This window comes from Falco punctatus (assembly GCF_963210335.1).
Source record: "Falco punctatus genome assembly, chromosome: 20".
In the NCBI taxonomy this organism is placed as follows: domain Eukaryota; kingdom Metazoa; phylum Chordata; class Aves; order Falconiformes; family Falconidae; genus Falco; species Falco punctatus.
This window is the reverse complement of record NC_137600.1, coordinates 3754344-3779490: the sequence shown is the minus strand read 5'-3', so window position 1 is coordinate 3779490 and position 25147 is coordinate 3754344. Positions and strand designations below refer to the sequence as shown.

At 59.9% G+C, this 25147-nt stretch overlaps 2 protein-coding genes and 1 long non-coding RNA gene across 8 annotated transcripts; 2 read left to right on the top strand and 1 right to left on the bottom strand.

Annotated features, from left to right (window-relative positions):
• The first annotated feature begins 187 nt into the window (after positions 1-187).
• On the top strand, positions 188-10205 carry PIWIL2 (piwi like RNA-mediated gene silencing 2). Of its 3 annotated transcripts, XM_080370313.1 has the most exons (21): positions 189-647; positions 726-816; positions 1200-1373; positions 1457-1582; positions 1889-2006; positions 2151-2275; positions 2382-2462; positions 2806-2919; positions 3146-3334; positions 3463-3547; positions 3701-3787; positions 3948-4088; positions 4173-4286; positions 4662-4850; positions 4983-5084; positions 5192-5311; positions 5554-5642; positions 5955-6060; positions 6782-7035; positions 7364-7471; positions 8031-10205. In XM_080370313.1, the coding sequence occupies exons 1-21, from the start codon at positions 419-421 to the stop codon at positions 8185-8187; spliced, it is 2799 nt and encodes a 932-aa protein (XP_080226439.1). In that variant the 5' UTR covers positions 189-418; the 3' UTR covers positions 8188-10205. The 3 variants fall into 3 exon arrangements, with proteins under 3 accessions (XP_080226438.1, XP_080226437.1, XP_080226439.1); XM_080370312.1 differs by having other exon boundaries at positions 188-647; positions 1472-1582; positions 1889-2275; XM_080370311.1 differs by having other exon boundaries at positions 188-647; positions 1889-2275.
• A 435-nt stretch (positions 10206-10640) lies between these two features.
• Positions 10641-23298, top strand: SLC39A14 (solute carrier family 39 member 14). Of its 4 annotated transcripts, none has more exons than XM_080370303.1 (10): positions 10664-10688; positions 14057-14136; positions 14401-14676; positions 14764-14950; positions 17346-17515; positions 18061-18183; positions 18275-18460; positions 18714-18921; positions 19429-19613; positions 19991-23298. In XM_080370303.1, the coding sequence occupies exons 3-10, from the start codon at positions 14416-14418 to the stop codon at positions 20135-20137; spliced, it is 1467 nt and encodes a 488-aa protein (XP_080226429.1). In that variant the 5' UTR covers positions 10664-10688; positions 14057-14136; positions 14401-14415; the 3' UTR covers positions 20138-23298. The 4 variants fall into 4 exon arrangements, with proteins under 4 accessions (XP_080226430.1, XP_080226429.1, XP_080226428.1 ...); XM_080370302.1 differs by lacking the exon at positions 10664-10688 and adding an exon at positions 10720-13709; XM_080370304.1 differs by lacking the exon at positions 14057-14136 and having other exon boundaries at positions 10641-10688.
• LOC308055811 lies at positions 20201-25145 on the bottom strand. The gene is made up of 2 exons (XR_013924613.1): positions 24626-25145; positions 20201-23756 (listed from the first exon to the last, which is right to left on the bottom strand). It is a non-coding gene; the product is annotated as an uncharacterized lncRNA (long non-coding RNA).
• Positions 25146-25147: the final 2 nt, after the last annotated feature.

Genomic DNA, 25147 nt, shown 5'->3' with positions numbered 1-25147 from the left:
CCCCCCATATCCCACTTTGCCCCCCATCCCACCTTACCCCCCATATCCTGCCTCACCCCCCGTATCCCATATTAACCCCCATATCCCACCCTGCCCCCCATCCCACCTCACCCCCATATCCTGCCTGCCCCCTGTATCCCATATTAACCCCCATATCCCGCCTTGCCCCCCCCCCTCCCACCTTACACCCCCCCATCTGCCCCCCGCCGCCCCCGCAGCTGCCCCCGGCGCCGCCCCGCGGCGGGCGCTGTCCGCGGTGCTGAGCCCCGCCCCCCAGTACGGGGCTGGGCGGCGAGGGGCGTGGCCATCGCGCTGCCCAATAAGAGCGGAGCGCGGTGGGTGGGTGTGGCCGCGCCTGCGCAGTGCGGCGGCGGCGGCGTGCTCGCAGCTGGTAGGCCGCGGCCTCGACGGGGCCTACATGGAGCCACGGCGGCCCGGGCCCGGGCCCGGTCCCGGTCCCGCCCCCGCTGCCTCTCCCGCTGCCCCGGGCCGGCTGGGGGGGCTGTGGGCCCTTGCTCAGCGCCTGCCCCCACCCGGCCCGCCCCAGCCCCAGCCTTCCCTGGCGCCGCTGTCAGCCCTGCTGTGTGGCCTAGGCCTCGGTGAGGGGCCTTGTCCCCCCCCCTTGGAGCCGGCGGACTGGCCCGTCGGTAGGTGGTTGTGCTGGGGGTAGGGGCTGCCCAGCCGGCCCCCCTGCTGCTGCCCACCGTGCCCTCTCCTTCCCGCAGGCCGCTGCAGCGCTGGCACGGCAGAGGCGCTGGCACGGCACAGCCCGGTGGTCGAGGATGCCTGGGGGGCAGCAGGCCCCACGCGCGGGCGGTGAGTCCCCCCTGTACCCCTGTTCCTGTGCCCGCCTTGGCCATGAGTCCTCCCTGTGGCTAATTGCCAGCCCCGGTGTCAGCGGGCAGGGGGGTGACACTGCTGCAGGTGACACCACTGGCTTCACCGAGCCACTGCTTGCACCACCTCCTGCTCCGCTCCTCAGTGCCCTGGCCAGCTTGGTCCCTCACCACCAAAACTTGGTGTTTTGCGTGTCTAAGTCTCAGCTGTGTGGGGGGTGTGGAGGGGGGGTGCACCGAGGGGGTGGTGGGGAGGGCCATCACCGGAGGTTTGCAGCCAGGATGCCGCTGGTATGCCCTCAGCGTGCCAGGGCTCACCTCTGCCCCCACCCCCCCCCACCTTACCTCCCACCGGGGATGCAGGATGCTGTTCAAAGGCAGAGGGAACACGCTGCCTGGCCCCCCCATGAGACACCCCACTGTGCCGTTCCGTGGAAAGCCCGGTACCACTGCTGCGCCCACCCTGCACCCACCGGGACATCCGCCCACCCTGCTGCCTGCGTCTGCCCCACAGACCCCCTCGTCTGCCGGCACACCGTAAGTGAAGGGCTTGCGAGCCTCAGCCCCCCGTTCTGGGGTCCGGGTGCTGGTGGGGGTTGCAGCTGACCCCCCTGCCTCAGCCCCATTTCTCCTAGGGCACCGGAGCTGAAGCCGACGGTGAAGGGAACTGCCATAGCCGTGGGGCTGAACTCAGTTAAAATCTACTGCCAGAACGAAGCTGTCTACCAGTACCACGTTACCTTCAGGTATTGGTGGGGGCCTGGGGGGTCAGGTTTCCCCCAGCCCCTCGCAGAAGGGTGGGTGCCCTGGGTAGAGCTGTCTGTGTCTCTCCCTCCCTCTCTCTGTCATGGTAGCCGCTAGATGGAGCGGCCGGCGCAGCCACGGTGCCTGCGGGCTGAGCACCTGCAGGGCAGCAAAGTAAATGAGCTCTGGCTTTTCCTCCCCGTGGGTTTTTTTGAGTCCGGAGTGGGGTCTTGCTGAGGGTGGAGGAGGGTTAAAAGACTTGCCAGCAGCAGCCGGTGATGGAGGTGATGCATCCCTGTCTCCGGCAGCCCAGAGGTGGAGTGCAGGAGCACACGCTTCGCCATGCTGAAGGAGCACCAGGCGGTGACAGGGGATGTGACTGCGTTTGATGGCTCCATCCTCTACCTGCCCAAACTGCTCCCCCAGGTAAGGGGCTATGCGATCTGTGCCAGGGTAAGGTTGTTCTACCCAACTGGGGGGCACAGGGATGCCCACCCGGGGCCTCTGGCCCACATGCTGGGTGGGAGAGCATCTCTCCTGCCCCGGCTGATGCACCGCCTCACCCTGCAGCCTGTCAGCCTGAAGGCTCAGAGGAGGAGCGACAGTGAGGAGATCACCATCACCATCCAGATAACCAAGGTCCTCGAGCCCAGCTCGGATCTCTGCGTCCCCTTTTACAATGTGGTTTTCCGAAGGTGAGGGACGGCCGAGACCCACCCCAGGCCTCCGCCGACCTCCAAGGAAGAGACCCTCCTCCTCCTCCCCACCGAGCCTGAGCGAGTCCTGCTTTTCCTTCCCTAGGGTGATGAGAATCTTGGATATGAAGCCCATTGGGAGAAATTTCTTTGAACCTGACCAGGCCACCGTGTTACAGCGTTACAGGTGGGCGCTGGTCACAGTTTTTTCCTGCTGCCGCCCAGGCACGTGGGCGTGAGGTGGGGTTGTTCCTCTCCCCTTGGCAGTGGTGTGAGGCTGGAAATTCAGAAGTCTTTGCCAGATCAGCTCTCTCAGCCAGCTCTAGTTAGCCTGACCTCAGAGTGCCTGTTTTCTGCAGTGCAGTTCAGGGGTTATTAGCTGAGAGCTGGCAGCCAGCTGGGAAATAAATCCCCATGGGTTTCGAGCCCTCCTTGGCGAGGGAGGCAGCTGCTGGCTCCTCCGGCAGCGCCATGTGGGCAGCTCCAGTTTTAACCCAGGTGCCGTTGGGCATCTTCCCCTTGGGGCACAGGCTGCAGATTTGGCCGGGATACTCTGTCAGCATCCGGAAGAAGGACGGCGGCCTCTTCCTCTTGGTCGATACCATCCACAAAGTTATCCACAGTGATTCCATCCTGAACGTCATGTAAGAGAAGGGAGAAAACCCAGGGGAGCCCCGCGGGGCTTTAGGCATGAGGGTGGTTTTCCAGCAGCCACGTGCCCAGGGCTGGCTCTTGGCGAGGGCTGTGCCAGTGGCGCTGGCCAAGCTGCAGGCCACTGGTGCTGTTTGGCAAAAGGTGTTTTATTTTTGGGGTAGCACACACAGAGAGCATTGCCGTGAGCCTCTTCTCCTCCCTCTCTCCCTGCCGCAGGCATACCATCTACAGGCAAAGTCTCAACAGCTTTCAGGAGGAGTGCTTCAAGCAGCTGGTGGGCAGCGTGGTCATCACCCGCTACAACAACCGCACCTACCGCATCAACGACATCGACTGGAACAAGACCCCAAGGGACAGTTTCACCCTGTTCAGTGGTGAGGAGATCACCTTTGTGGACTACTACAGGTAGGGACTGGTGGAGCATCCCTTGGGATGAGCGTCTCTCTGTGGGGAAGGGCTTGATGCCTGGCTCTGACCTGAGGTGCCTGAGCAGGAACACCTCACCTGATGCCACCTCCCTGCTGTTTTTCCAGCAAAGCTTATGGGATCACCATCAGGGAGCTGGACCAGCCGCTGCTTGTCCACAGGCCCAGGGAAAAACAGACGTCGGATGGGAAGGTGAGCCAGGCACAGTGAGCTGGGGAGGGGACATTGAGTCCCATGGTTTTTTCTTGGCTCTTCCAGCCCCTGCCCTGCCCTGCCCATCGCTAGGAGGGCAGGAGCTTGCAGCCCCCTTGGGGTGCTGATGGTGCCTGTCCCCCCTCCCTGCAGCGTCAGCTGGACCTGGTGCTGCTCGTGCCAGAGCTCACCTTCATGACCGGGGTCCGCGAGATGAGGAGGGACAGTCGAATGGTGAAGGTCAGAGCGTGTTTGCGTCTGAGGGTCCCTACTCACTCGAGCCGGTGTTGCCTGGTTTGGAGAGCTGGGCCTTGGCCAGCCACTGCTGGGAGGAGCTCAGAGTCCCCCATCACACCCAGGAGTTCCCCAGCCCACCTCCTCTTGTACCCGCCCGCTGCAGGACTTGATGAAGGAGATGCTGCAGAGCCCCAAGCAGCACTACACGTGTCTCGCCAGCCTCCTGCGCAGGATCAAGGACAACCCAGAGGCCTCGCAGGAGCTGATGCGCTGGGGGCTCAGCCTGGACCCAGACATCCACAGGGTAGGGGCTGTGGCGTGCCAGGAACGCAAGCAACAGCCACACCGCAGTGGCATCGGAACTGCCATGGATTTCTGCTCTGTTCAGACCCAAGGCCGAATCCTGCCTGCGGAGAGGATCAACCTGCGGCACAGCTCCTTCATCCCCGTCAAGGACCTGACGTGGAACAAGGAAGTCACGAGAGAAGCCTCCATCTCAGCGGTGGGCCTGCGGCTCGGCTGTTGCGACAACATCCCCTTGTTTGAAAACTGGGATGGGTTTTCTTAGTGCTGGCATCCCATCTGCCCCACTCCCATCTGAGCTTGTTCAAGCTAAAATTTTTCCCTTATTTATGTTGGCTTTATGCTTCAGCCTGTTTTTCCAAAGGATGTTAGAGGTACGTAGCCACAGTGTCTGCTTTCCCACCTCCTCCTGGCGTGGCTGAAGGCTTTTGGACTGCCAGAATTGGATGCTGTGTGCCCTTTAGGTTCCTCTTGGGCCTTTTTCCCTCTCCCACCTTTCCCGCTGTGCTGCAGGGCTGGGAGCTGCATGGCTTGGCAGCCGCAGCTCTGAGGCGAGGACTGTCCTCTCTCCTAGATTGCCATGAATTACTGGCTGCTGGTTTACCCTAAGCGCTTGCAGGACGTGGCAAAGACTTTGGTGGCCACCATGGAGAGCATCTGCGGCCCCATCGGCATGCGTGTCAGCCGTCCCACCGTGGTGGAGCTGAAGGATGACCGCATCGAGACCTATGCCAAGACTATCCAAAGCGTTTTGAGTAGCGAGGTGAGGAGACGGGCTCAGGGGTGGGGTGGGGGGATAGTGCAGCTTAGCATGAGGTTAATGTGTCTTCTAGGGAGGGCTGGGGGTCTTCTCTGCTCCCCATGCATCACCCTCCCCTGCTGTGCTTCCCTGCAGGACAAGGTGCAGCTGCTCCTGTGCATAATCTCCAGCAGCCGGGAGGATTTGTACAGGGCCATCAAGAAGCTGTGCTGCGTGCAGTCCCCGGTGCCCTCCCAGGTGGGTGAGGGGCTTGGCAGAAGGGGGGACCACCAGTGCAGGGAAGCTGTGGGCATCTCCAGCCTCACTTTTCCCGTTTTTTTTTTTTTTTTTTTTTCCCTTTGCAGGTCATCAATGTGCAGTCCCTTTCAGGCCAGCCGGGCAAGTTGAGGACCGTGGTCCAGAAAGTTCTGCTGCAGATGAACTGCAAGCTGGGAGGAGAGCTCTGGGGGGTCGACATCCCCCTGGTAAGGCGGGCGAAACCACTTGGCACATGTGTGCGATGAGTTTGCAAGCTCTGGGATGTAAACTGTTGTGGTCATGAGCTTCCCTCCGGGGGTGCGGATGAACCACCTGCAGAATCGGGGTTGGCGTCTCCGTTTTGCCTGTGTGACGTCCCTCGCAGCTTGAGGGATCCAGGCAGGGCAGCCTGGAGGTGTCTGGCTTATCCCTAACTCCCACCTCCCTTCCCCTTCCTCCCTTCCCCAAGAAACAGCTGATGGTGATCGGCATGGACATCTACCACAGCCGCAGCAAAGGGATGCGCTCCGTCATCGGCTTCGTGGCCAGCATGAACCAGTACGTGGCACCCTGGGGGTGCGGGGTTGGGGGTCTCACGCCGGCATCGCTGCTGCCTCCCCTTTGCTGGGAAAGGAGGGGGTTGATGCCTTCCCCAGCTGCTGTGCTCAGCAAGGTCCCTGCCGGTGTGTTTATGGGGGGTGTCGCTGGCCGCCGGCCCAGGCAGCGGTGGCCTTTGGTGCGCCCTCGACGCCGTATTGCTGGGAAAGGTGCCGCGAGCGCCCAGCCGGGCTCGGTTTCGGTTACGCAACGGCTGGGTGGACTTTGGCTGGTGAGGGGCATTCCTGACGCTCATCCCCGCTCTGTCCCCAGCATCCTCACCAGGTGGTACTCCAGGGTGGTCTTCCAGATGCCGCATCAAGAGATCGCCGACAGCCTGCAGCTCTGCCTGGCCAGTGCCCTCCAGCAGTTTCACGAGGTGAGGCCAGACCCCTCAGCCCAGTGTTATCAAAAAAAAAAAAAAAAAAACCAAACCACCCTGCCATGGTTTAATATCCCCTCGAAGCAAGAGGAAAACACCCAAAAACTCTCAGCCCAAGTGCGTGCGAGCAAGCAAACACCTCGGCAGCCTTTGGACTGGATGTGGCGCCCGCAGCCACGCGTGCCTGGGGAGGCTCGCCCTTATCTTGGGAACGTGCAAACCTGCCTGGAAAATTAGTTTGCACTGGGGGAAGTGCCATGTTACACTTCTGCTTGTATCGGCATCAAACTGCTGAGCCCTGTCCCCTTGTCCCATGTCCCCAGCATGAGAAAAGCAGTGTGTGACAGGGTGGGGGCTGGGGCTTGCTCTTGGGATTTTCCCATCAGTGGGTGCTGGAGAAACATCCGTGAAAAATGGGAAGTTTGCTGGTCACCGAACGGATTAGTGCAAACATTGCTGCTCTGTGCCCTGCCAGCACTTCTGAGACTGGGGTGAAATGCATTTGCTGGGGCTGAATATAGTCGGGGGCTTTCTGCAAAGCTCAGGGGTGATGGGTTGAACTCACAGGCTGCAAAATCACCAAACTGTGAGCCCTGGAGATCTGGTGGGCACCTAGTGCCCGGCTTCTTGCCGGGACATGCATCTTCCCCTGCCAGCCAGCCCTGTGCCTCGTGCAGGGGGGGAAAACAGTGAGCTTTTCCAATTTCTCCTTCCCCAGATGAACCACTGCTTGCCCAAGAAGATTGTCATATACAGGGACGGCGTGTCCGACAGCCAGCTCGACACCGTGCTCAAGTACGAGATCCCGCAGATGCAGAAGTGCTTCAAGACCTTTGAGAATTACCAGCCCAGCATGGTGGTCGTGGTGGTGCAGAAGCAAATCAGCACCAACTTTTACACCGTGGAGGAGGAGCAGTTCGTGTCCCCTCCTCCAGGGACCGTCATTGACCACACAGTCACCAGCTTGGACTGGTGAGTGGCAGTCGTTCGGGAAAGCTGCGTGGGGTGCCCCAAAAAGCACCTGGTGTGCCAAAAAAATATCCAACCCCAAACCTGGCGTTCAAAAAAAAGCCCAAGCCCAAACCTGGTGTGCCAAAAAAAAACCCCAAACGTGGGGTGCCAACCCCCTCCTCCTAAACCTGGTGTGCCAAAAAAAAAACAACCCCAAACCTAGTGTGCCAAAAAAAAAAAAAACAAAACCCAAGAACCAACAAAAAGCCCAAACCTGGTGTGCCAAAAACCCGTGGTGTGCCAAAATACCGGCAGGCAAACGCCCCCTTTGTCCTTCCCTCCCTCTCAGGCAGGATTTCTTTTTGGTGGCCCATCACTCTCGCCAAGGCTGCAGCATCCCCACGCGTTACATCTGCGTGTTGAACACGGCCAACCTCAGCTTCGAGCACCTGCAGAGGTAAGAGCAGCTCCCCACAGCATCCTGCAGTGTGGGGGCCAGACCCCAGACCCAAATCTGTGGGTTTTTTGTTTTTGTTTTTTTTTTTTTTTTGCATAAGTCTGCAGGGAGGGCAGCAGGTACCCGTGCAGGCATGGGGCTGAGCCTGCTCTTCGTACTGGGAGGGCTCGGTTGGGGGATGGGGGAGAGGAGGCGGGTTGCACCTGTCTTACCTCCTCCCTGGGCAAGATTTAATTGCAAAGGTGATAAAGGAAAATGTGTCACCGGGTGCTGGCCTGGGTGGCCTTGCGGGAGAGCTGTTGCAGGTTCGAACAGGGCTCAGCACCCGGGTAACTCGTGCAATCAGCCGCTATCGGTGCCCAGGCAGAGCCTGACCTTTAGCTCGTGCAATCGGGAAGAAAACAACCCTGTGCAAGCAGCTTTGGCCTTACAGCCTTTGCAGCTCCTGCTGCCGGAGCACAGCGCTGCCTTAGGGAGCAGGATCCGTCCCCGAAGCCACCATCCTGCAAGGCCCAGGGTGCCAGGGAGCGCTGACACCCGCTCCTCTCGCTGTCCCCAGGTTAACTTTCAAGCTCTGTCACTTGTACTGGAACTGGCCGGGCACCATCCGGGTCCCAGCACCCTGCAAGTACGCACACAAGCTGGCCTTCCTCTCGGGACACATCCTGCACCACGAGCCCAGCACCCAGCTCTGCGACAAGCTCTTCTTCCTGTAACCGGTGTGCTGGTGACAGGGGGAGAAGGGGGTCCCGGTGGTGTCCCCCTCCCCCGGCCGCTGCTGTTCAGTCTCCTGCAAGGGCAATTTGTCTTTCCCTAAGTATTTTTTTTTTTTTTTGTAATTATTTTTAAAAACATTTAATTGGGTGCATGGTTTCTTGGGTTCATTTTTATTGTTGTTTTTAAAGGATGCTCGGAAACGTTCTGGCATGCCGGCATGGTCCCGCATCAGTGGGCTTTCAGGATTTATCACCATGAGAATGAACCCAGAGCAAAACCCCACTGCGGCAGGGCTGCCAGTCTCTGCCCACTGGTTTCCAGTCCTCCCAGCAAAGGGGGTTGAGTAAACGAGCCCCAACAGTGATGCTGCTGCCACCGCCCAGGCTGCTGCTTGTGCCGGCCTGTCCCCGGGCAGGTGCTGGATGCAAATCCCGAAGATTCCTGGTATTTTTACCCCTTCAATCTCTCACATCGCCAGCGGGGCAACTACCGGTTTAAATTTTTACTTTGTTTTTTCGAGCTCCTGTTCAAGAGAGCCAGCTCCAGTTTGGCTGCTTGGCACATCCTTGAAAAGTCACTGGTTTTTCAAGGAGAAGCCTTTATTGTTATTGGGTTTTGTTGTGTTTTTTTTTTTTTTTTTTTTATTCTGTCGAGTTGGAAGCGGGGAAGTTTTCAGGCATTTCTTTGCTGTGGGCAAGAGCTGTTTGAGCCGCTGGCAGGGGGCTGCGGAGGGGCCACAAGAGCATCCCCAAAATCACCAAGATTTCACCTCAACATGCCCCCAGCCCACTCATTATGCAAGAACCAGCAGGGATGGGGGTAGGGGAGGACCCCCCACCCCCCCCTTCCAGCCTTTTCCCTCCCTTTTAATGCAGAAAAGTTAAAGATTTGTAATATTTATTTTTTTTTCTGTAACTGCAGTTTTCAGTTAACTTCTATAAAAGTGTTGCTGGCAGCTGCTGCCTCTGGGCACGGGGAGGGGGGTGATGGGGCTGGGTGTTCGCGGAGATGTCCAGACCCCCCCCCCCCCCGCTCTTTCCCGGAGGGAGTCCCAGGATGGGGGGGGGGACACACACGGCAGTGCCACGATGCTGCCCAGCGGGTTAATCATTCACCGTCACCCCACGCCAGCAGCACCTTTTATCCCCTTCTATTTGCCCATCCCAGCGGACTTTGGCAGCCTTGGCCCAGCCCCGATGGGTGTTTGGCCCCAAGCGGCTGGAGGGGTGCTGGAGCCAAAGTGGGGGGGCTTGGGGCACCCGGCTGGTCCCCCGGTGTGCCTGGCCTCCCCCCAGCCGGCGTTTTATATCGCGCCATCGCTGCTGCCAGCGCGGAGAAAGGCTGCCTTGTCCTTCCCGGCTCCTTGGCACCGGGAGAAGTGGGACAGCCCTTGGCTGGCGGGCTCAGCCCCCCACCCCTGGAGCCCCTTGGGTCCTTTCCAGGGGAGTTCCTGGCGTGGGTGTCCCCTTGGGTGGGGTCTCTGGGGTGCCCCATGCCCACACAGGGTCCTTGGCGGGAGGGGGGTGGGCTGGCTGTGCAGCACCCTGTACCCCATGAGAAGTGGCCACGGGGTCCACCTGGGAGGGGTCTGGGGGGTGCCCCCAAGGGATGCTTGGGGGGGGGTCTGTGGGGTGCCCCGTGCCCTTGAGGGGTGTTTGGGGGGGTTCATGGGGTACCTTGTGCCCCCAGAGGGTGTTTGGGGGCGTCTGTGGTGTACCCTATGCCCCCAGGGGGTGCTTGGGGGACTCTGTGGGGTATCCCATGTCCCCTGGGGGGTCTGTGGGGTGCTCCGTGCCCCCAGTTGGTGTTTGGGGGGTCCGTGGTGTACCCTATGCCCCCAGGGGGTGCTTGGGGGGTGTCTGTGGGATGCCCTGTGTCCCCTCGGTGGATCTGGGGGGGTCTGTGGGGTGCCCCGTGCCCCCGGGGGTGTGTGGTGTGTGTGAGTCCGTGGGGTGTCCCATGTCCCCAGGGGGTGTTTGTGGGGGGTGTCTGTGGGCTGCCCGGTGCCCCCAGGGGTGGGGGGTCCGTGGGGTGCCCGGTGCCCCCAGCGGTGGGGGGTCCGTTAGGGTGCCCGGTGCCCCCAGGGGGTGTGGGGGGTCCGTGGGGTGCCCGGTGCCCCCAGCGGTGGGGGGTCCGTGGGGTGCCCGGTGCCCCCAGGGGGTGTGGGGGGTCCGTGGGGTGCCCGGTGCCCCCAGCGGTGGGGGGTCCGTGGGGTGCCCGGTGCCCCCAGGGGGTGTAGGGGGTCCGTGGGGTGCCCGGTGCCCCCAGGGGGTGTGGGGGGTCCGTGGGGTGCCCGGTGCCCCCCCCCGGCCGTGCCACGCGGCGGACGCGGTGCCCGGCGCTGCACAGCGTGGGGGCGGGGCCAAGGCGGGGGCGGGGCCAGGGGTGCCGCCGGCCAATGGGAGCGCTCCCCGTGCCGCCGGCCGAGCGTGCGCCCTGCGCGGCCGGGACCGGGCGGCCCGGGCGGCGGCGGGAGCGGGAGCGGGAGCGGGAGCGGGAGGTAGGGCCGGGATGGGCCGGGATGGGCCGGGGTGGGGAGCGGGCCGGGGACCGGCTACGGGGCCGGGGCACCGCGGGGGACCGGTCCGGGGCGGGCCCCGGGCTCTGGGATGCGGATGCAGGGAAGGATGCAGGGACCGGCTGTGGGGCCCAGGACCGGCTTGTGGGGTCCAGGACGGTGTCTAGGACCGGTCCTGAGGCCTGAGGGCAGCTATGGGGCTCGCTTTGGGCCTGCCCGTGGGGTCTGGGACCAAGTGAGGGTGCAGGCAACGGTGGACTGTGGGGTGGGAGACCCAGCTGTGGGGTCTGGCACCACCAGGACTCGCTGTGGGTCCAGGCAGGGCTGGGGCAGGTGGCAAAGGGGCTGGGGAGCAGCAGTGGGATGGGGACTGGTGTCTGGATGGGGCAGGGCTGGGGGGAGCAGCAGCAGGCAGGTCACGCAGGGGGTCCCAGGACAGGACTTGGGGGGCTGTGTGGGGTGGAATAGCCGGGGAAGCTCCTGGTAGCTGGTTTTGCTGCCCACCTGCCTGCACCAGGGCCTGTGGGCAGGGGGGGTCGGGGAAATTAAAGGACAAGGAACTGGAGCCAGGCAGGGGGAGCGGGGACGCTGCTGTGTCGTCGTTGTCGTCGTCGTGTCGTTCCCCCGGGTGCCAACGTGCCCCAGGGCATGGAAACTCTCCCTGCCAGCGGGCAGCTCCTGCCTGTGCTGCCAGACACGTGGAGCGGCTTTTGCTCGGGCAGGAGGTCGGGATCTCATGCTGCAAACCGCCCGGGAGGAGGTGGGGGGCAGACCGGTGAGGTTTTGGGGTTTTGCCTCCCCCCTCCAGGTTTGCGACACCGAGCTGTCCATGCATGGGATTTCGGGAAGCGTCTGGCGCGGGGCTGACGTCGCCGAGGTCGTGTGCTCAGCTTTGCCAGCGTTCCGTGTTCCCGGTGTCACCTTCCCGGTTGGAGGGGGGTGGGGGGTGGTTTGCAGCCGGGATCGATGAGCTCTGGGAAGTCAACCCAAGGAAGATGGGAAAGAAGGGGGGCTTTGCCTGGCCGGGGCAGCTCCTTTACGCGCTCGATACGGCTGGGCATCGCTCCAGGGCACGTCCCGTGGGATGCCCGCCCGGGCATCCCCTTCCTGTGGCAGAGGTCTGTTCCCTGTGCCCGGTCCCAGCGCGGCAGCGAGCGATAAAGTAGGTCAGGCGCTGGGCTGTGCGCGGCACCACGGCTCTCGGGGCCCCAGGAGCAGGTCCCGTGGCCGGCAAGAGGACGCCCTTGAAGGTAGTGGGCAGGAGGCCGGGGGGCTTTGGCGGGGGCGCGGGGTCACGCTCGGCTGGCAGCAGTGATGGAGAGACCACAGCAGGGCTCTGTGTGCCTGGGGTGTTTGCTGCAGCTCCCCTTTGCCCCCCGGTTGCGGGCGTTTGGGTGTGTTTGGCACCCTCCTCCCTTGCCTTGGCTCCCTGTGATGTTCAGGGGGTCAGAAACTCCCGGGATTTTTCCACTTGGAGCCCTTTTTTTCCCCAAGGGGCAGCTCCTCCACCTTGTTTCTGCCCTAAACCCTCAGCGAGCCCGTACAATTCCAACCCCTGCCCGGCTCTGCCTGCAAACCGCTTCCTGCCTTTTGTTTGGCAGCTGGGTAAAAGTTGAGGTCCGGTTTTCCACCCTGGGTGCACCTGGCTCAGCCCGTTTTTTGGGAGAAACCCCAGGGGCGATTTCGGCACTGGAGAGGGCTGCGTGCCGTGGCACGGGTCGGTGATAATCGGTGTGTTCTGGGCAGGGTGGCTCCCGACAAGGCGAGGGACGTGGGGAGCGCTCAGCCGGCACGGAGAGGGAAAGGCACCCAACATCCCCATCCTGGGGTACGGTGCCACCGGGACAGGCCTTTGCCACCGTAGGCTGTGTGCCAGCGCTTGTGTACCTTGTGGGAGTCACCAGCCACCCAGATGTCCCACGTGGCCACCTGGGCTGGTGGCTGCGACCACGGGGCACTGCCCAGGGAGGACTGGTCTGGAAGGGTGGATTTGGGTAGGGGGGAGGCAGGGGAAGGTGTCCAGCTCTCGCTGTGGGGGTGCTGAAGAGGCAGAGGTCCTTCGGGTACCCCCACTGAGCAGGGCGTTGCCAGCACCTCCCCAGATGAGGTCCCCCCCCCCCCCGTTTTGGGAGGAGAGGGGTTAAGCCAAAGCATCCGAGCTAAGCTCTGGCAGGAGGTAGCTAAAACCTCCCAGGCCTGCGAGCTCTCCTGGAGAACAAAGCTCACAAAGTGGTGGTAAGCTTGTAAAACCTGCGGGAATGTGGGTGTCCTGGAGGGGAAACGGGGTCCCGCCGTGCTTGGCCTTGCTGCCCCGTGCCTTGCAAACCCGGCCCCAGGTTATTTTCAGAACAATTGTTTGGCCGGGCTTCAAAAATGTCTTGAGCTTGTTTTTGGAGGAGATCGAAATCTGCAAACCGTCAGCACAGGGTGATTGTGGCGCGATGCCGGAGTGGCCGGCGGGAGCATGGCTTGGCTGGGGTGGCAGGTCCTGTGCCAGGGCAGACTGGGCTGGATGGGGCCCCGTGCGCAATGGGACAGGAACCATCCCGGGGCTGCAAACCCCGAAGGAGCCTCTGGGAAGAGGAAACCACGAGGCAGCGTGTGCCCAAACCCCTGGGAGACAAGTGGAGCCCCGGGCTGGGAACAGGATGGCAGCCGGGTGCATGGAAGCAGTGGGTAGCGACTTATTTTCTGCTTGTCCTTGTGAATCCCAAATTCACCATCCACCTTTCCGTGAAGCTTTTCCAGGAAGGCAGCCTGGGCCCCGCTCCAGCCTCTTGGGTGGTGCCCAGGGTGGACGTGCAGGTCGTGCCTGGCCACCCGCCCTCTCTCTGAGCCCCTTCCTTTGCCCCCAACATGTGCTGGCGGGTGAACCCCAGCTCCCCCGGTCTCCACCACCCCGCTTTTATTGATTCTCGGCTTATTTGAAAGGAGCGGAGAGGGCAAGGATTGATTCTAGGCAAATACTCTAAAGGCATCTACAGTTGTGGCTGGGAAGGACCGGTTCGTTGTAATTATCGTAGTTAAAATATAACCTAACGAAAATGCCACCTCTGGCCCCTGGGCTCCCGTGTTCTCCGAACGCCAGCGTGGGTGGGTAGAGGTCCCTGAGGGGTGCGTGTCCCAGCCTCAGTGGTATGAGGGGGACCCAACGTGGCATTAGTGTGGGGGGGGGGGAGGCTGGTGCGTGAGTCCCTCGCCCCGCGGAGAGCTGGGTTCGGTGCTGGCGCTGGTATTTGCTGCTGGGGTTTGCCGGCTGTGCTGCTGGCAGAGGCACGCGTTGGGATCCCCGTTGCAGCCCTGCCTGCACACTGCTGCCTGCTTTCCGACCACTGGCTGCTCTTCCCCAGGGATCCCGAGGCGCTGCAGAGCTGGAGAGCCCCCGGGAGCCGCGTTCCGGCAGCCCCCCACCCCTCGGCACACGGCTAGGGTGAGCCGGGGGAGCGGGGCGCTTGGGGAGGTGGTGCCGGGCGTTTGGCACAGGGTGGAGAAGGAGCTGATCTTGTGGGAAGGTGCCGAGTCCCCCCCTCGGGATCTGGGTGCTCTCAGCTCTGCGCAAAGCTGTGTCCCTCCTGGGCCTGGGGCTCTCTGGGGAAGAAACCTGCCCTCTCCTGATGGAGACGTGGGTGGAAGAGCGGTGGTCAGAGCTGCTGTGGATGCTGAAGCTAACGGCAGCGCCTGGCTTCTCTTCCAGCATCCCTGAGACACCATGACCCCCAGCACAGACTCCCGGGGCTGCTGCCTGCTCGTGCTGCTCTGCCTTCTCCCCTGCCCACGGGTCTGGGCAGGCAGGGATGCCGTGGGACCGGCGCTCTCCGCAGCCTCCTTCCTGCAGGATCTCCTCCAGCGGTACGGTGAGAGCGAAACCCTGAGCCTGAAGCAGCTCAAGGCCCTGCTGAACCGCCTGGACGTGGGAGTGGGGCACGCCAACGTCTCCCAGCCACCGCAGCAGCATGTGAACCTCTCCCGGGTAAGGCAGGGGCTCTGCAGACCCCCAGAGCCTCCTCATGTTGCTGCGGGAGTCTCAAGGCACGTGCCTGCGTCTTCCCTTCCGCAGTGCTTCAGCTCCGTCGAGCTTTTTGCCATCCACAACCTGAGCGAGGGCTCCGCCGTGGGGCACAGCGAGTTCAAGGAGTTTTGCCCCACCATCCTGCAGCAGCTGGAGTCGAGGGCGTGCGCCTCTGAGAACCTGGAAAATGAGGAAAACGAGCAGACGGAGGAGAGCAGACCCAGCTCGGCCGAAGGTAAGTGGGGAACCGGGGGGGCATGAGCGCTGCCCGTCCCTGGGCACGGAGCTCGGGGCATGAGGCACCCCGGGACCTGCGGGACAGCCAGTTCCCATTCTCCGCTCTGGGACACAGGCGGTCTGGCAGAGACAAAAGGAGGCAGCTTGCCTGCAGCGGCAGGGAGTCCTGACGGGTTTTCCTCGGTGTACTTTGTGCTGTGGGCTCGCAGCATGGTTTTGCCCCCCGGTTACACACACCGCGGGCCAGGGCTGTGCCTAGCACGGCTCGCCGGGATAGCTGGGTAAAGGGGGCACCTTCCTGCGAGCCCTCGTGGGTGGGAGAGGGTGACTTGGCACGTTTAGGGACCTGCAGGCCTCCAGCCACCAGCGGATGCTAAATGAACTTCCATGCATCCAGGTCCTGACGATGCCCAAGGTCTTGGATCAGCTCTCCTGAGCACAGCACTGGCTTCTCCCAGGCCGTGGGGCTGGGGTTGGCTCTTCCAAGGAACCTGGTGGTTTCGTTTCCACCTGCCCTGCAACAAAAAATGACGGTTTTTGTTGTAGTTGAAGCATCCAGAGCGCTGGGAGAGACACTCCGGTGCTGCGAGGCCGGCCCCGGCGTGGGGGCATAGACCCGGAGCCAGCCTCTTCTACCTGCCCAAATCCAGGGTCTCGGGGTCCTCCCCGTCTCCCCGCGCCGAGAGCCTCGGTAATGTCTGGCCCTCGTTTCTTCTCGTTCCGCAGTGTGGGGCTTTGGTTTTCTCAGTGTGTCAATGATTAACGTGGCCTCCCTGCTCGGAGTCTTCATCGTACCGTGTACCGAGAAGGCCTTTTTCAGCCGGGTCCTCACGTTTTTCATCGCGCTCTCCATCGGCACGCTGCTCTCTAACGCGCTCTTCCAGCTCATCCCAGAGGTGCGGTAGAAAGTCCCTGCCTCTCCCATCTCTGAGGGCAGCTCTCCAGGCACCCTCTCTGCCTCCACCCTGCCGAATCGTACCGACCCCTCCACCACCCGAGGCTCAGGGCTTGTCTCAGGGGCTCTGCAGGGCTTTTCTCGCCCCTCTTGAGCACCAGGAAACCCTCTCGAGTGCACAGGCAGTGCGGGGAGGAGGTGTCCTCCAGCCCTGCTGGGTCCTTTCAGTGCTGCTGGTTAGGTCTGAAGTCTGGGAAGGTGCTGGGAGAAGCTGTTTGCTCCTGCCCCGTGGGCTGTGTCTGCCTTCGCAAGGGCGTTTATCCCTTGGAGGGATGTGCTCTGAGGCCGCTGAGATGTGGCACTGGCATGAGCTGGATGGAAAGAACTGCGAGGCAGAGAAAGTATCAGTGTAACAGCCCAGAGAAGCACCAGTTTCCTCTTGAGTCATCCACCTTTTACAAATGTTTTAATTGCCTTTTTTTTCCCCCCCCGATTTACAAGGCTGATGTTCCTGCAAGGGTCTAGGCTTACGCGAGGTTTCCTGGTGCTCTGATGGGACCGACCGATATATCGCAAATTAATTGTGTTGTAATTGCACAGTTCCGGAGTTGAATAAATACACCCACACGCTCTCAGATTGGACATTTTCAAAACACGTGTGCCTCCTCGGTTCCCTGGTCCAGGTGGCTTTGCAGAACGCTTGTGGCTCCTGGGTAGATGATGAGCTGGATCCGAGCTCCTGCACATCCAGCCTTAAAATTCCCTCTGAGTTTTGCCCCTCTCCGGTGTTGCCTGCTTTGCCATCAGGCAGCAAACGCCTCATCCGTGGTGGGGGAGGGATGTTTTTTTTCCCAGGCTCCTTTTCAGCTCCAGAACTGTGACTTTTATTTGCCGAACGTAAAAACCAAGCGCCTATATTTCCTGATCTGCCAGGAATTGAAATGCCTTACGTACGCTCCACCCTCGCCGTCAGTCGGAGCATCCCAGCATGGCTTGCGGGGACCGGCTGCATCTCTCCGGGCTGCAGGACGAGGATGGAGCGTATGAGAGATGCTCGGGGGACCTCAGCGCTCTGTGGCACTGGAATGGCAGCCTGATGTCCTGCGGGGCTCAGGGAGCAGAGTTGGGGTGCTGGCTCTGAAACAGCCTGGCTGCCAAAACTGAGCTCCAGCCCAGCACCAAGAGAGCTGCCTGCTCCCAGGGAGGGCTGCTCTCCCAGTTTGTGTGAGCCCCGCAGCGGGCTGTCCCTCCAACCCTTCCCAAAGAGCCATATCCAGAGCCACTCAGCACCAGGTTCACCGCTCTTGAACCACTGCCAGATGAACAAGAAATCACTAATGAATGTCCTCTTCTCTCCCCCCTTCTCCCTCCCTCCTCTCTCTTTCCTTTTGGCGTGGATTTCTTCCCCTCCCTCTGCTTCCCCACGTTGATCTCCTTTCCCTCCGACAACCTCCCCTCGTCCGATTCCCCCGGGGTGGGTTTGGCACGCACGCCGCAGTCTGGGGTTACGGTTTCCTCTGCGTCACCGTCATCTCCCTCTGCTCGCTGGTGGGAGCCAGTGTGGTGCCCTTCATGAAGAAGACCTTTTACAAGCGGCTGCTCCTCTACTTCATAGCTCTGGCGATTGGAACTCTCTACTCCAACGCCCTCTTCCAGCTCATTCCCGAGGTAGGGTGAGGACCGTTGGGTCTGTCCTTTTCTCTCTCTCGGGGGCTGTTTCTCTCTGGGCGCTCGCTGGCTGGAGAAGGGGAAGGCGGCGTCGGAGGGGAGCCGAGAGCGAGGTAGGGAGGCTGGAAGCCCATCGGGGCTGCAGTTGGAGCTGGCATTTCACCCCTCTTTGGAAGGGAATTGCTCCAGGGAGACCTCTCCGGTCTGCTTCAAGCAGAGGAGCGCTATTTTATTGCCTTTTCCAGCCCTAAGGGCAGATGGCCTTTGTGCTGAGACAGCGAAGGCTTTCTAAGCCTGCTTTTACCATCCCTGCTCCAGTGCAGGGTGGTGGATCCAATGCCTTGGGGCACAGCTGGCTCGGCTGGGGGACTGAGGGAGATTAAAGGTGCATGAAGGCATCTTCTGAGCTTGTCCCCAAAGCAGCTGCTGCTTAGAGAGAGGTCAGAAAGCACCGATGTTGCCCCAGAGGTGCCGGGGCAGAGGCAGACAGGCATGCTACCAGAGACTGTTCCTCAGGCCTGTCACTTGTCCCCTGTTGCCTGCAGGCATTTGGGTTCAACCCTCAAGAAGATTATTACGTTTCCAAATCCGCTGTGGTGTTTGGAGGCTTCTACCTCTTCTTCTTCACAGAGAAGGTCCTGAAGATGCTCCTAAAGCAGAAGGACCAGGTGAGGCTGAGCAGGGGCTGCTGGGGGGCCGGGGGGCGAATTGTAGAAATGGCGGGGCAGCTGACACCCGTGAATCCCCCCTGTCCTGCAGCATCACCATGGGCACAGCCACTACGGCCCTGAGGCTCTGCCATCCAAGAAGGACCAGGAGGAGGGCATCACTGAGAAGCTGCAGAACGGGGACCTGGACCACATGATCCCACACATAACCAGCGAGCTGGAGTGCAAGACCCCATCTGGTGATGAGAAGGTTGTGGTGGGCTCCCTGTCTGTCCAGGTTAGTACCTCGTCCTGTGGGGCTGCGGGCGGGCACGTGGAAAAAGAAAACCCTGACTTGCCTGTCAGTGAAGAAGAGCAGTTTTGAAGCCCATTTCACCTCCCTCCTCTGTCCTCTGTGGGTGGTGGGAAGCGAACGGCTCGGGTCAAGCCTTTTGTGGATTTAATGCGTGGAAGGGTGGGTTCCCCTGACCGGTGGAAGAAGCAGTGATGCCCCCAGACTGTCTGGGTGCTGAGCTGGGGTGCTGTGGCAGGACCTGCAGGCCTCCCAGAGCGCGTGTTACTGGCTGAAGGAGGTGCGGTACTCCGACATCGGCACGCTGGCGTGGATGATCACCCTCAGCGACGGCCTCCACAACTTCATCGACGGGTTGGCCATCGGGGCTTCCTTTACCGTCTCCGTCTTCCAAGGGATCAGCACCTCTGTGGCCATCCTCTGTGAGGAGTTCCCACACGAGCTGGGTACGTGAGTCCTCGGGGAAAGCAAGAAAGAACTTGTCCCTCTTTAATGCTAACCCTGCCGCTTTCCTCGTCCTATCTGTTTTTTCTCAAGAGAAAGGCAAATGTGGGGTGGAATAAACAGAGTAATGATGCGGGGGGGGGAGGCAAGGCAAGGCTGTAAGCTACACTGAGTAATCGCCACTCTAAAAATAACGAGGTAATATGATGTCTGAGATTTAAATTTAGATGGAGACATCTGAAGAAAAAACCCAACACCTCGTTGGTTTGGGAGGGGGGAGGCAGGCAGCGGTTTGGGTTTGAATGTCTGAAATTTATGCGCAGGCAGGGCCAGGCGCTGGCAGGCAGCTGGTGTGGTCAGCGCCCGGCTCCAGCGGGCACGGGGAGCCCACGCTTGACCTTGGGCAAAAACAAGCGCTGAACACGAGCGCCTCGGTGCTGGCCCGATGCTGCTGCCTGCCCAGTGACAGCCCCCTCCCTCCTCATCCTCCCCATCCTCTTCTCCCCCAGGGGACTTCGTTATCCTGCTGAACGCCGGGATGACCATCCGCCAAGCGCTCTTCTTCAACTTCATCTCCGCCTGCTGCTGCTATGTGGGCTTGGCCTTTGGCATCGTGGCTGGCAGCCACTTCTCTGCCAACTGGATCTTCGCTCTGGCTGGAGGGATGTTTCTGTACATAGCGCTGGCTGACATGGTAAGTGCTGAGCCCAGGGGGCTGCCGGGTGTGCGGTCAGGACCTTGCCAGGTTCTTGTTTTGTTGTTTGGTTGGTTTTTTTTTTGGCCTGCCTAGGAAGAGCTCTGGCTTGCCCTCAGCTTGGAGGCAAGGCAGGCATGGAGAGCGCAGGGGGACGTTTGCTCTGTCCCCCTGGCAAATGCGAGTGCTGTCTGTAGTGGCCGGTGTTCACCTCCGCTTTGCTTTGCCTCCTGGGCTGGTGGTGCGGTGACCTGGCTGAGAGCCCTGGGACGGGTGGTGAATATTTGCCGGGATAGTGGCACAAGGTGGGAAGTAGCAGGGAAGGACAGAGCTGCTCCTGTTGCTGAGCCCTGCCATCGCTTTCTCTTCCCCCGCAGTTCCCCGAAATGAATGAGGTCAGCCAGGAGGACGAGCAGAACGGCAGCACGCTGATCACCTTCGCCATCCAGAACGCAGGGCTGCTGACAGGGTTCACCATCATGGTGCTGCTCACCATGTACTCTGGCCAGATCCAGATAGGGTAGGACCAGCCCAGCTCGCAGCCATGTTCCCGTTTTTCCATTCTTTTTTTTGGGGGGGAAGGGGCATTTCTTTTTTTTTTTTTTTCTTTTTTCTTTTCTTTTTCTGCTGCAAGCATACGACGGTACCTTCGCGGGCACTGACATCACACTACAGAAGAGGCATTGCTTTTAAAGCTATTCCACAGACTTAATTTTATTTTGGTTTAAGGCTGAGGGGAACTTAATCCCCTTTCCCGTAGGACCGAACTGACCAGAGGATCTTTTTCCAGTGTCATATCCCTTCCCTCCTCACATCTCCTGGGAAGGATGGAGTTAGGAGACAGGAGCTCCTCTAGCCGTGTTGCTCCCCTCCTTGCACTCGGAGCGGTGCGATGGGATGTGATGCTCTCCTGACCCCTTTGCAGGGGGTGCGTGATGGGGACAGACTGGGACAGACACTTCTCGGAGAGTTACCTACCAGCCAGTCCTCAGAGCTGTGCTCTCCAAGCATGGAGGGCTGCTGAGGAAGAGGAGGCTCGGGGAACACAACTCACAATTTGAGCATCACCCCTGCTGTCTTCAGAAGCGTGTCTCTGGAGCCACGTCTGGTTTTGCTCCTGTTCTGCCTTGTCAGCCTGAACGATGCCCTGGGAGAAGCAGCAGGGTGAAGAGGGTTTTGGTTTATTTTTTTTTCTAAAAAGCACATTCTGGGTGTCAGTGCTTGGAGCAGAGGACACCAAACCATGCCTCATGCGGGTCGGACTGACACACAGGCTGGCGTGGGGCAGTGGCTGGGAGAAGGCTAGCAGGATGCCCTTACCTCCCTTAGGTCCCTGCTGCTGTATGGTGGGGGGAAAAGCCCCCAACCTTCTCCTGTGAGGGCAGCCACATGGCAACGCTGGCGAGAAGGGCGTGAGGGCAACGTGGGGCAAGGGCAGAGCCGGACGGTGAGCCCCTGCCCACCCACAGGCTCCCCAGCCCAGGGGATCGGTCCTTAGGCTGTGACCAAGCTCACCCTGGGCACCTGAGAAGGGACACCAGTTTTTAAACACTGATGCTGCTGAGTTGCTGAGGTTTAGGGTAGGGTGGTGGTGGGGTGTGGGTTGTTTTTTTTTTTTTTTTTTTTAAAAAGAAAAAAAAAAATAGACTGTGAACCTCTTTAGGTTGTGTGTTTCCAGCCTTAGGGAGTAGTCAGAGAAGGGTGTTACAGGCACTTCACGGCTCTGCTTCTGGGCTGGCTTTCCCCAGATTCACTAGGTGAATTGACTTATTATCATATTGATAATGTTGCCCGCCCCACCTGTGTTGCTTGAGGTTCCCTTGCACCCTCTTCTCCCCCCAAGCCTTATCCTGCACCTGGCAGTGGGGGGGTTTGTGGCCATGCTGGTAAACGGGAGCCAATTCAGGCAGCTTACCCTGGTGGCGCTGGCGCTGGGTTGGGATGAAGCAGTGGTGCCGGTGGCTTTGGGAAGTGCTTTGGCGTGCGTGCCAGGGATGGCTTGTCACTGGGTGTTTTCCTTCACTCCCTGCCTGTGCAGGTGGCCGTGACTGGTGTGTGACGGGGTGACAGCCATCCTGCCACCTCGGCTCGGTGCTGCTCGCCACTGGGGGCTGAAGCTGAGGCTCCCCACGCCTTCCACCCTTGTTGGAAAGCAAAGCAGAGGGTGTGCCGGGTGTTCTTCCTGCCCATCGCAAGAGAAACGAGGGACCTCAGTCCTTGGCACAGCCTGGGGCAGGCTCAGCACCATCCAGCAGCGTTGTACCCTGGTTTGATTGCTGGTTGCTAGTACCTCACTGTAGTTCCTAATTTGCCTTAGGTACCAGCTGGATGATGTTCCTCTTAGGCTCCTGACAGTTGTCACTGTGTCCCTCGGTCTCTGCCTGTTGAGATGTGGCACTGCCGGTATCCTCCTGGATTGGCACCTCTGCTCTCGGTGGCTTTGGCTAGGGCAGGCATTGTCCCCTTGGCACCCAGGAGGCTGTTGGCTTTGTCCTGCACCCAGAAAGTTAAATCTCAGCATGTCGAGGAGCAGGGAGCCTTCTTGGGAGCACTCTCCAACCCGGAGGTACCACATGGTCTTCGGGCCGCTTGCTGCCGTTGGTGATGCCTTCAAGGAGAGCGGGGCTCTGCTTTTTTTCCCGTGCAGCGTCTCTTGTTCGTGCGGACAGTCATTGTAAATCACTTTTCCTTCTGCGGCTGCTCCCTGGGACAGAGCCGCCTCGGAGCAGCATGGTCTGTCCTGGCTCGGGCACCCAGCCACCTCTGCAGCACCTCGCAGTCATTACCCGTGCTTTAGGTTGCTGCTAATTTCTCAGTAGTTGGGAGGAGAGTGGTATCGGAAACGTTCTTCCCCCGCTTGAGAGAGCTGCAGGCGGCCCCGTCTGACTTGATGTGGAAAAATTGAGTCCTTTGAATGGCATATGTGCCCTCTCTCTTCTCTCTCAAGGAAGCATTTGGAAAACACCGTGTCGCTGGCGGCTGTCCACGGGGCAGAGGGCAGCCGTAGCGCTGCCAGGGCCAAGTCGGGGCTGGCAGGAGCAGTTCAGCGGTGCAGGCGGATGGAAAAGCCTCTGCGTTGGAGGTGAAGGGCAGGGGAAATCATGTCATTTGTCCCCTGGGGACCGTGAGGCATTTGCAGGCTGTGCCTGGGAGGTCCTCTGTGTCCCCGAGGGCTGGAAGTGTGGCAAGGACCGACTCTTGGCTTCCCGGGAGCCGGTACAGGCCCCCCTGGCACATGGTGGGTATCATGAGTCCGTTGTCTTCTCGTTTCGAGTTTAACCCTGTTTCTTGCTAACTGAGTTGACTTTGAGAAATCTGCAACCCAGAAATTTGGGGGTGAAGCCCCTCGGAGAAACAAGGCTCCTCGCAGAGAGGGACCCTCCCTCTGCTGAAGGAGCGGTGGGAGAGAGCTGCTGTCCCTGGCTCGGGCAGGCTGGTACCCGCCTTCGGGGAAGGGATGGGGCAGGCAGGAGGACGAGGAGGGAAAGCAACCCAAATTGAGCTTGTTACGGATTTTCATCCATGTTTCCCCTCCTGTGTCCAGTTCAAAGCTCAAGTTCCATCTCAGTATTTCAGTAACTCAGGTGTTGTAAGAGATACGCGTTGAAACAAAGAACATAACTTATGTCACGTGAATTGTAAAGTTATTTGTAAAATTCCATAAATAAAATATATTCTGTAATGACGGAGGGTCGCAGGCGTGCTCCAGCAGCAGAAACCTCCCCGTGGCCAGAGCTGGTTGGGGTGTGAAGGGGTGGGAGCTCTGCTGCTTCAGGATTTTTCCAAGGGGAAGGGTTTGAGCCAGGCTGGAAGGGCTGGGTGATGCAATCCCGTTTTTCCAGCCCCAATTTCCAGGGCTGTGCAGTGCGGCGCGCCTGACAGAAGATGGTACTGACAGCCCCCCCCTCCCTCCCCCGCCTGCCCGCCTTGCACAGAGCTCCAGGAGTCGCCTTTAAGAGTCGAAAAACCCTTGTTAATTTTTTTTTTTTTTTTTTTTTTTTTTTAATGTATTTCCAAGCATTGACGTTTGGCTGGAGGGAAGCTGAGGTTTTAGACCGAGGCTGTGGGATGCTGTATTCCTCTCCAGCTCACACGAGGGAGCCTCACTCAGAGCAGCGTTATTTGTGTCCTTGCATCTCCACCCTGCATGCAAAAAAAAAAAAAAAAAAAAAAAAAAAGAAAAAAAAAAAAAAAAGAAAAAGCATACTTTGCTTTTCTGCTTTGCTTTCTTTGCCTTTTTATATACAATTACCGTCAAGCTTCCAGCTCCAAGCAGCAAGCACAATTTTTAGAAACCCTGTTGCGGCTCGAGAAAACAAATCTTGAAAGTCTGCGGCATTTTTTAAAAATAAATGCTCTATTAAGGAAGAAAGGTCGCAGCATGCATCTGAAATGCTTTCTCTCCTCCTCGGCACTTCCAGGCCGGCTGTCAGGCAGCAGTGCATCTTGGCTTCGGGTGGCCTCTTGATTTTTGCTGCAACATCTGCATGTTTTGGTGAATACCTGCAAAGTTTGTCACCCACCTCAGTGAAAAGGCTAAACCCAGCAGGCCGCGCTGGCTGGGGTCACCCTCAGGCAAGCTCAAGCCCTTCGTGCTGACGTACGGAATTAAACTCTGTAACTTGAAAGTTACAAAGTACGTATGTTTATTGCACGCAGATTCACGGGGGATGGCTCCACCACAAGCGTGCATGCCTGAAGTGACGAACCATCTCATATTTATACAATAAAACAAATGAATATTCAGTTAACGCCTATACATATTCGTTACCTAAACCCACCTACTCTCGCTTCGTATGTTAATTAGCTTATCAGGCCTTTGCCTGGAATGTGGTGGTCTTGCAAGTTTGCAGCTAATTCATGTCCCTGTCGATCATCTGGTTTTCTTTAGCGAGGAGATCTCTAGACAACATCGGAATGTTTCTCATCCTTTTTATAAATAGCCCCTTTGTTAGAGGCAGAAGAGTAGGTATTTCCTTAAAACTATACGGTTGTGTGACTGGTCACCATACCTACGCTCCTTGAGCAGGCGTATACCATCACAATCGATGTTTATTGTCCCTGTTTTGCACTATTTCTCCGAATCAGTGCTCTTTGCGGCGGGAGCGTTAACGCACGCCCCCGCGCCCCAACGCACCGCGAGCTGCACACCCGCCCGGCGCGCGCTTTTCCCAACCACATTCTAGCAGAAGGGCGCAGCGGAGGTTTATCGCTGTGTGGTACGGCTTCCCCCGCTTCCTCTCCTGGCCCTGAACCAGGCCGGGAAGGCAGGGGGTGATGCGCATCGCACCCTTCTCCACACAGGCCTCCCGCCATGTTGCCCCCGCCCCGCCCCCCGGTCGCCTAGCAACACCCTCTGCCCCTGCCAAGATGGCGGCAGGAAGGGGCTGGGAGCGCCCACGTGACGGCGGGCGCCCACGTGACGCCGCCCCGCTCCCCCGGCGGGCTGAGGCGCGTGCGCGGCGGGGCGGGGCGGCGCGTGCGCGGTGGCCGCGCGCGCGGGGGACGCACAGACACACACACACACACACACA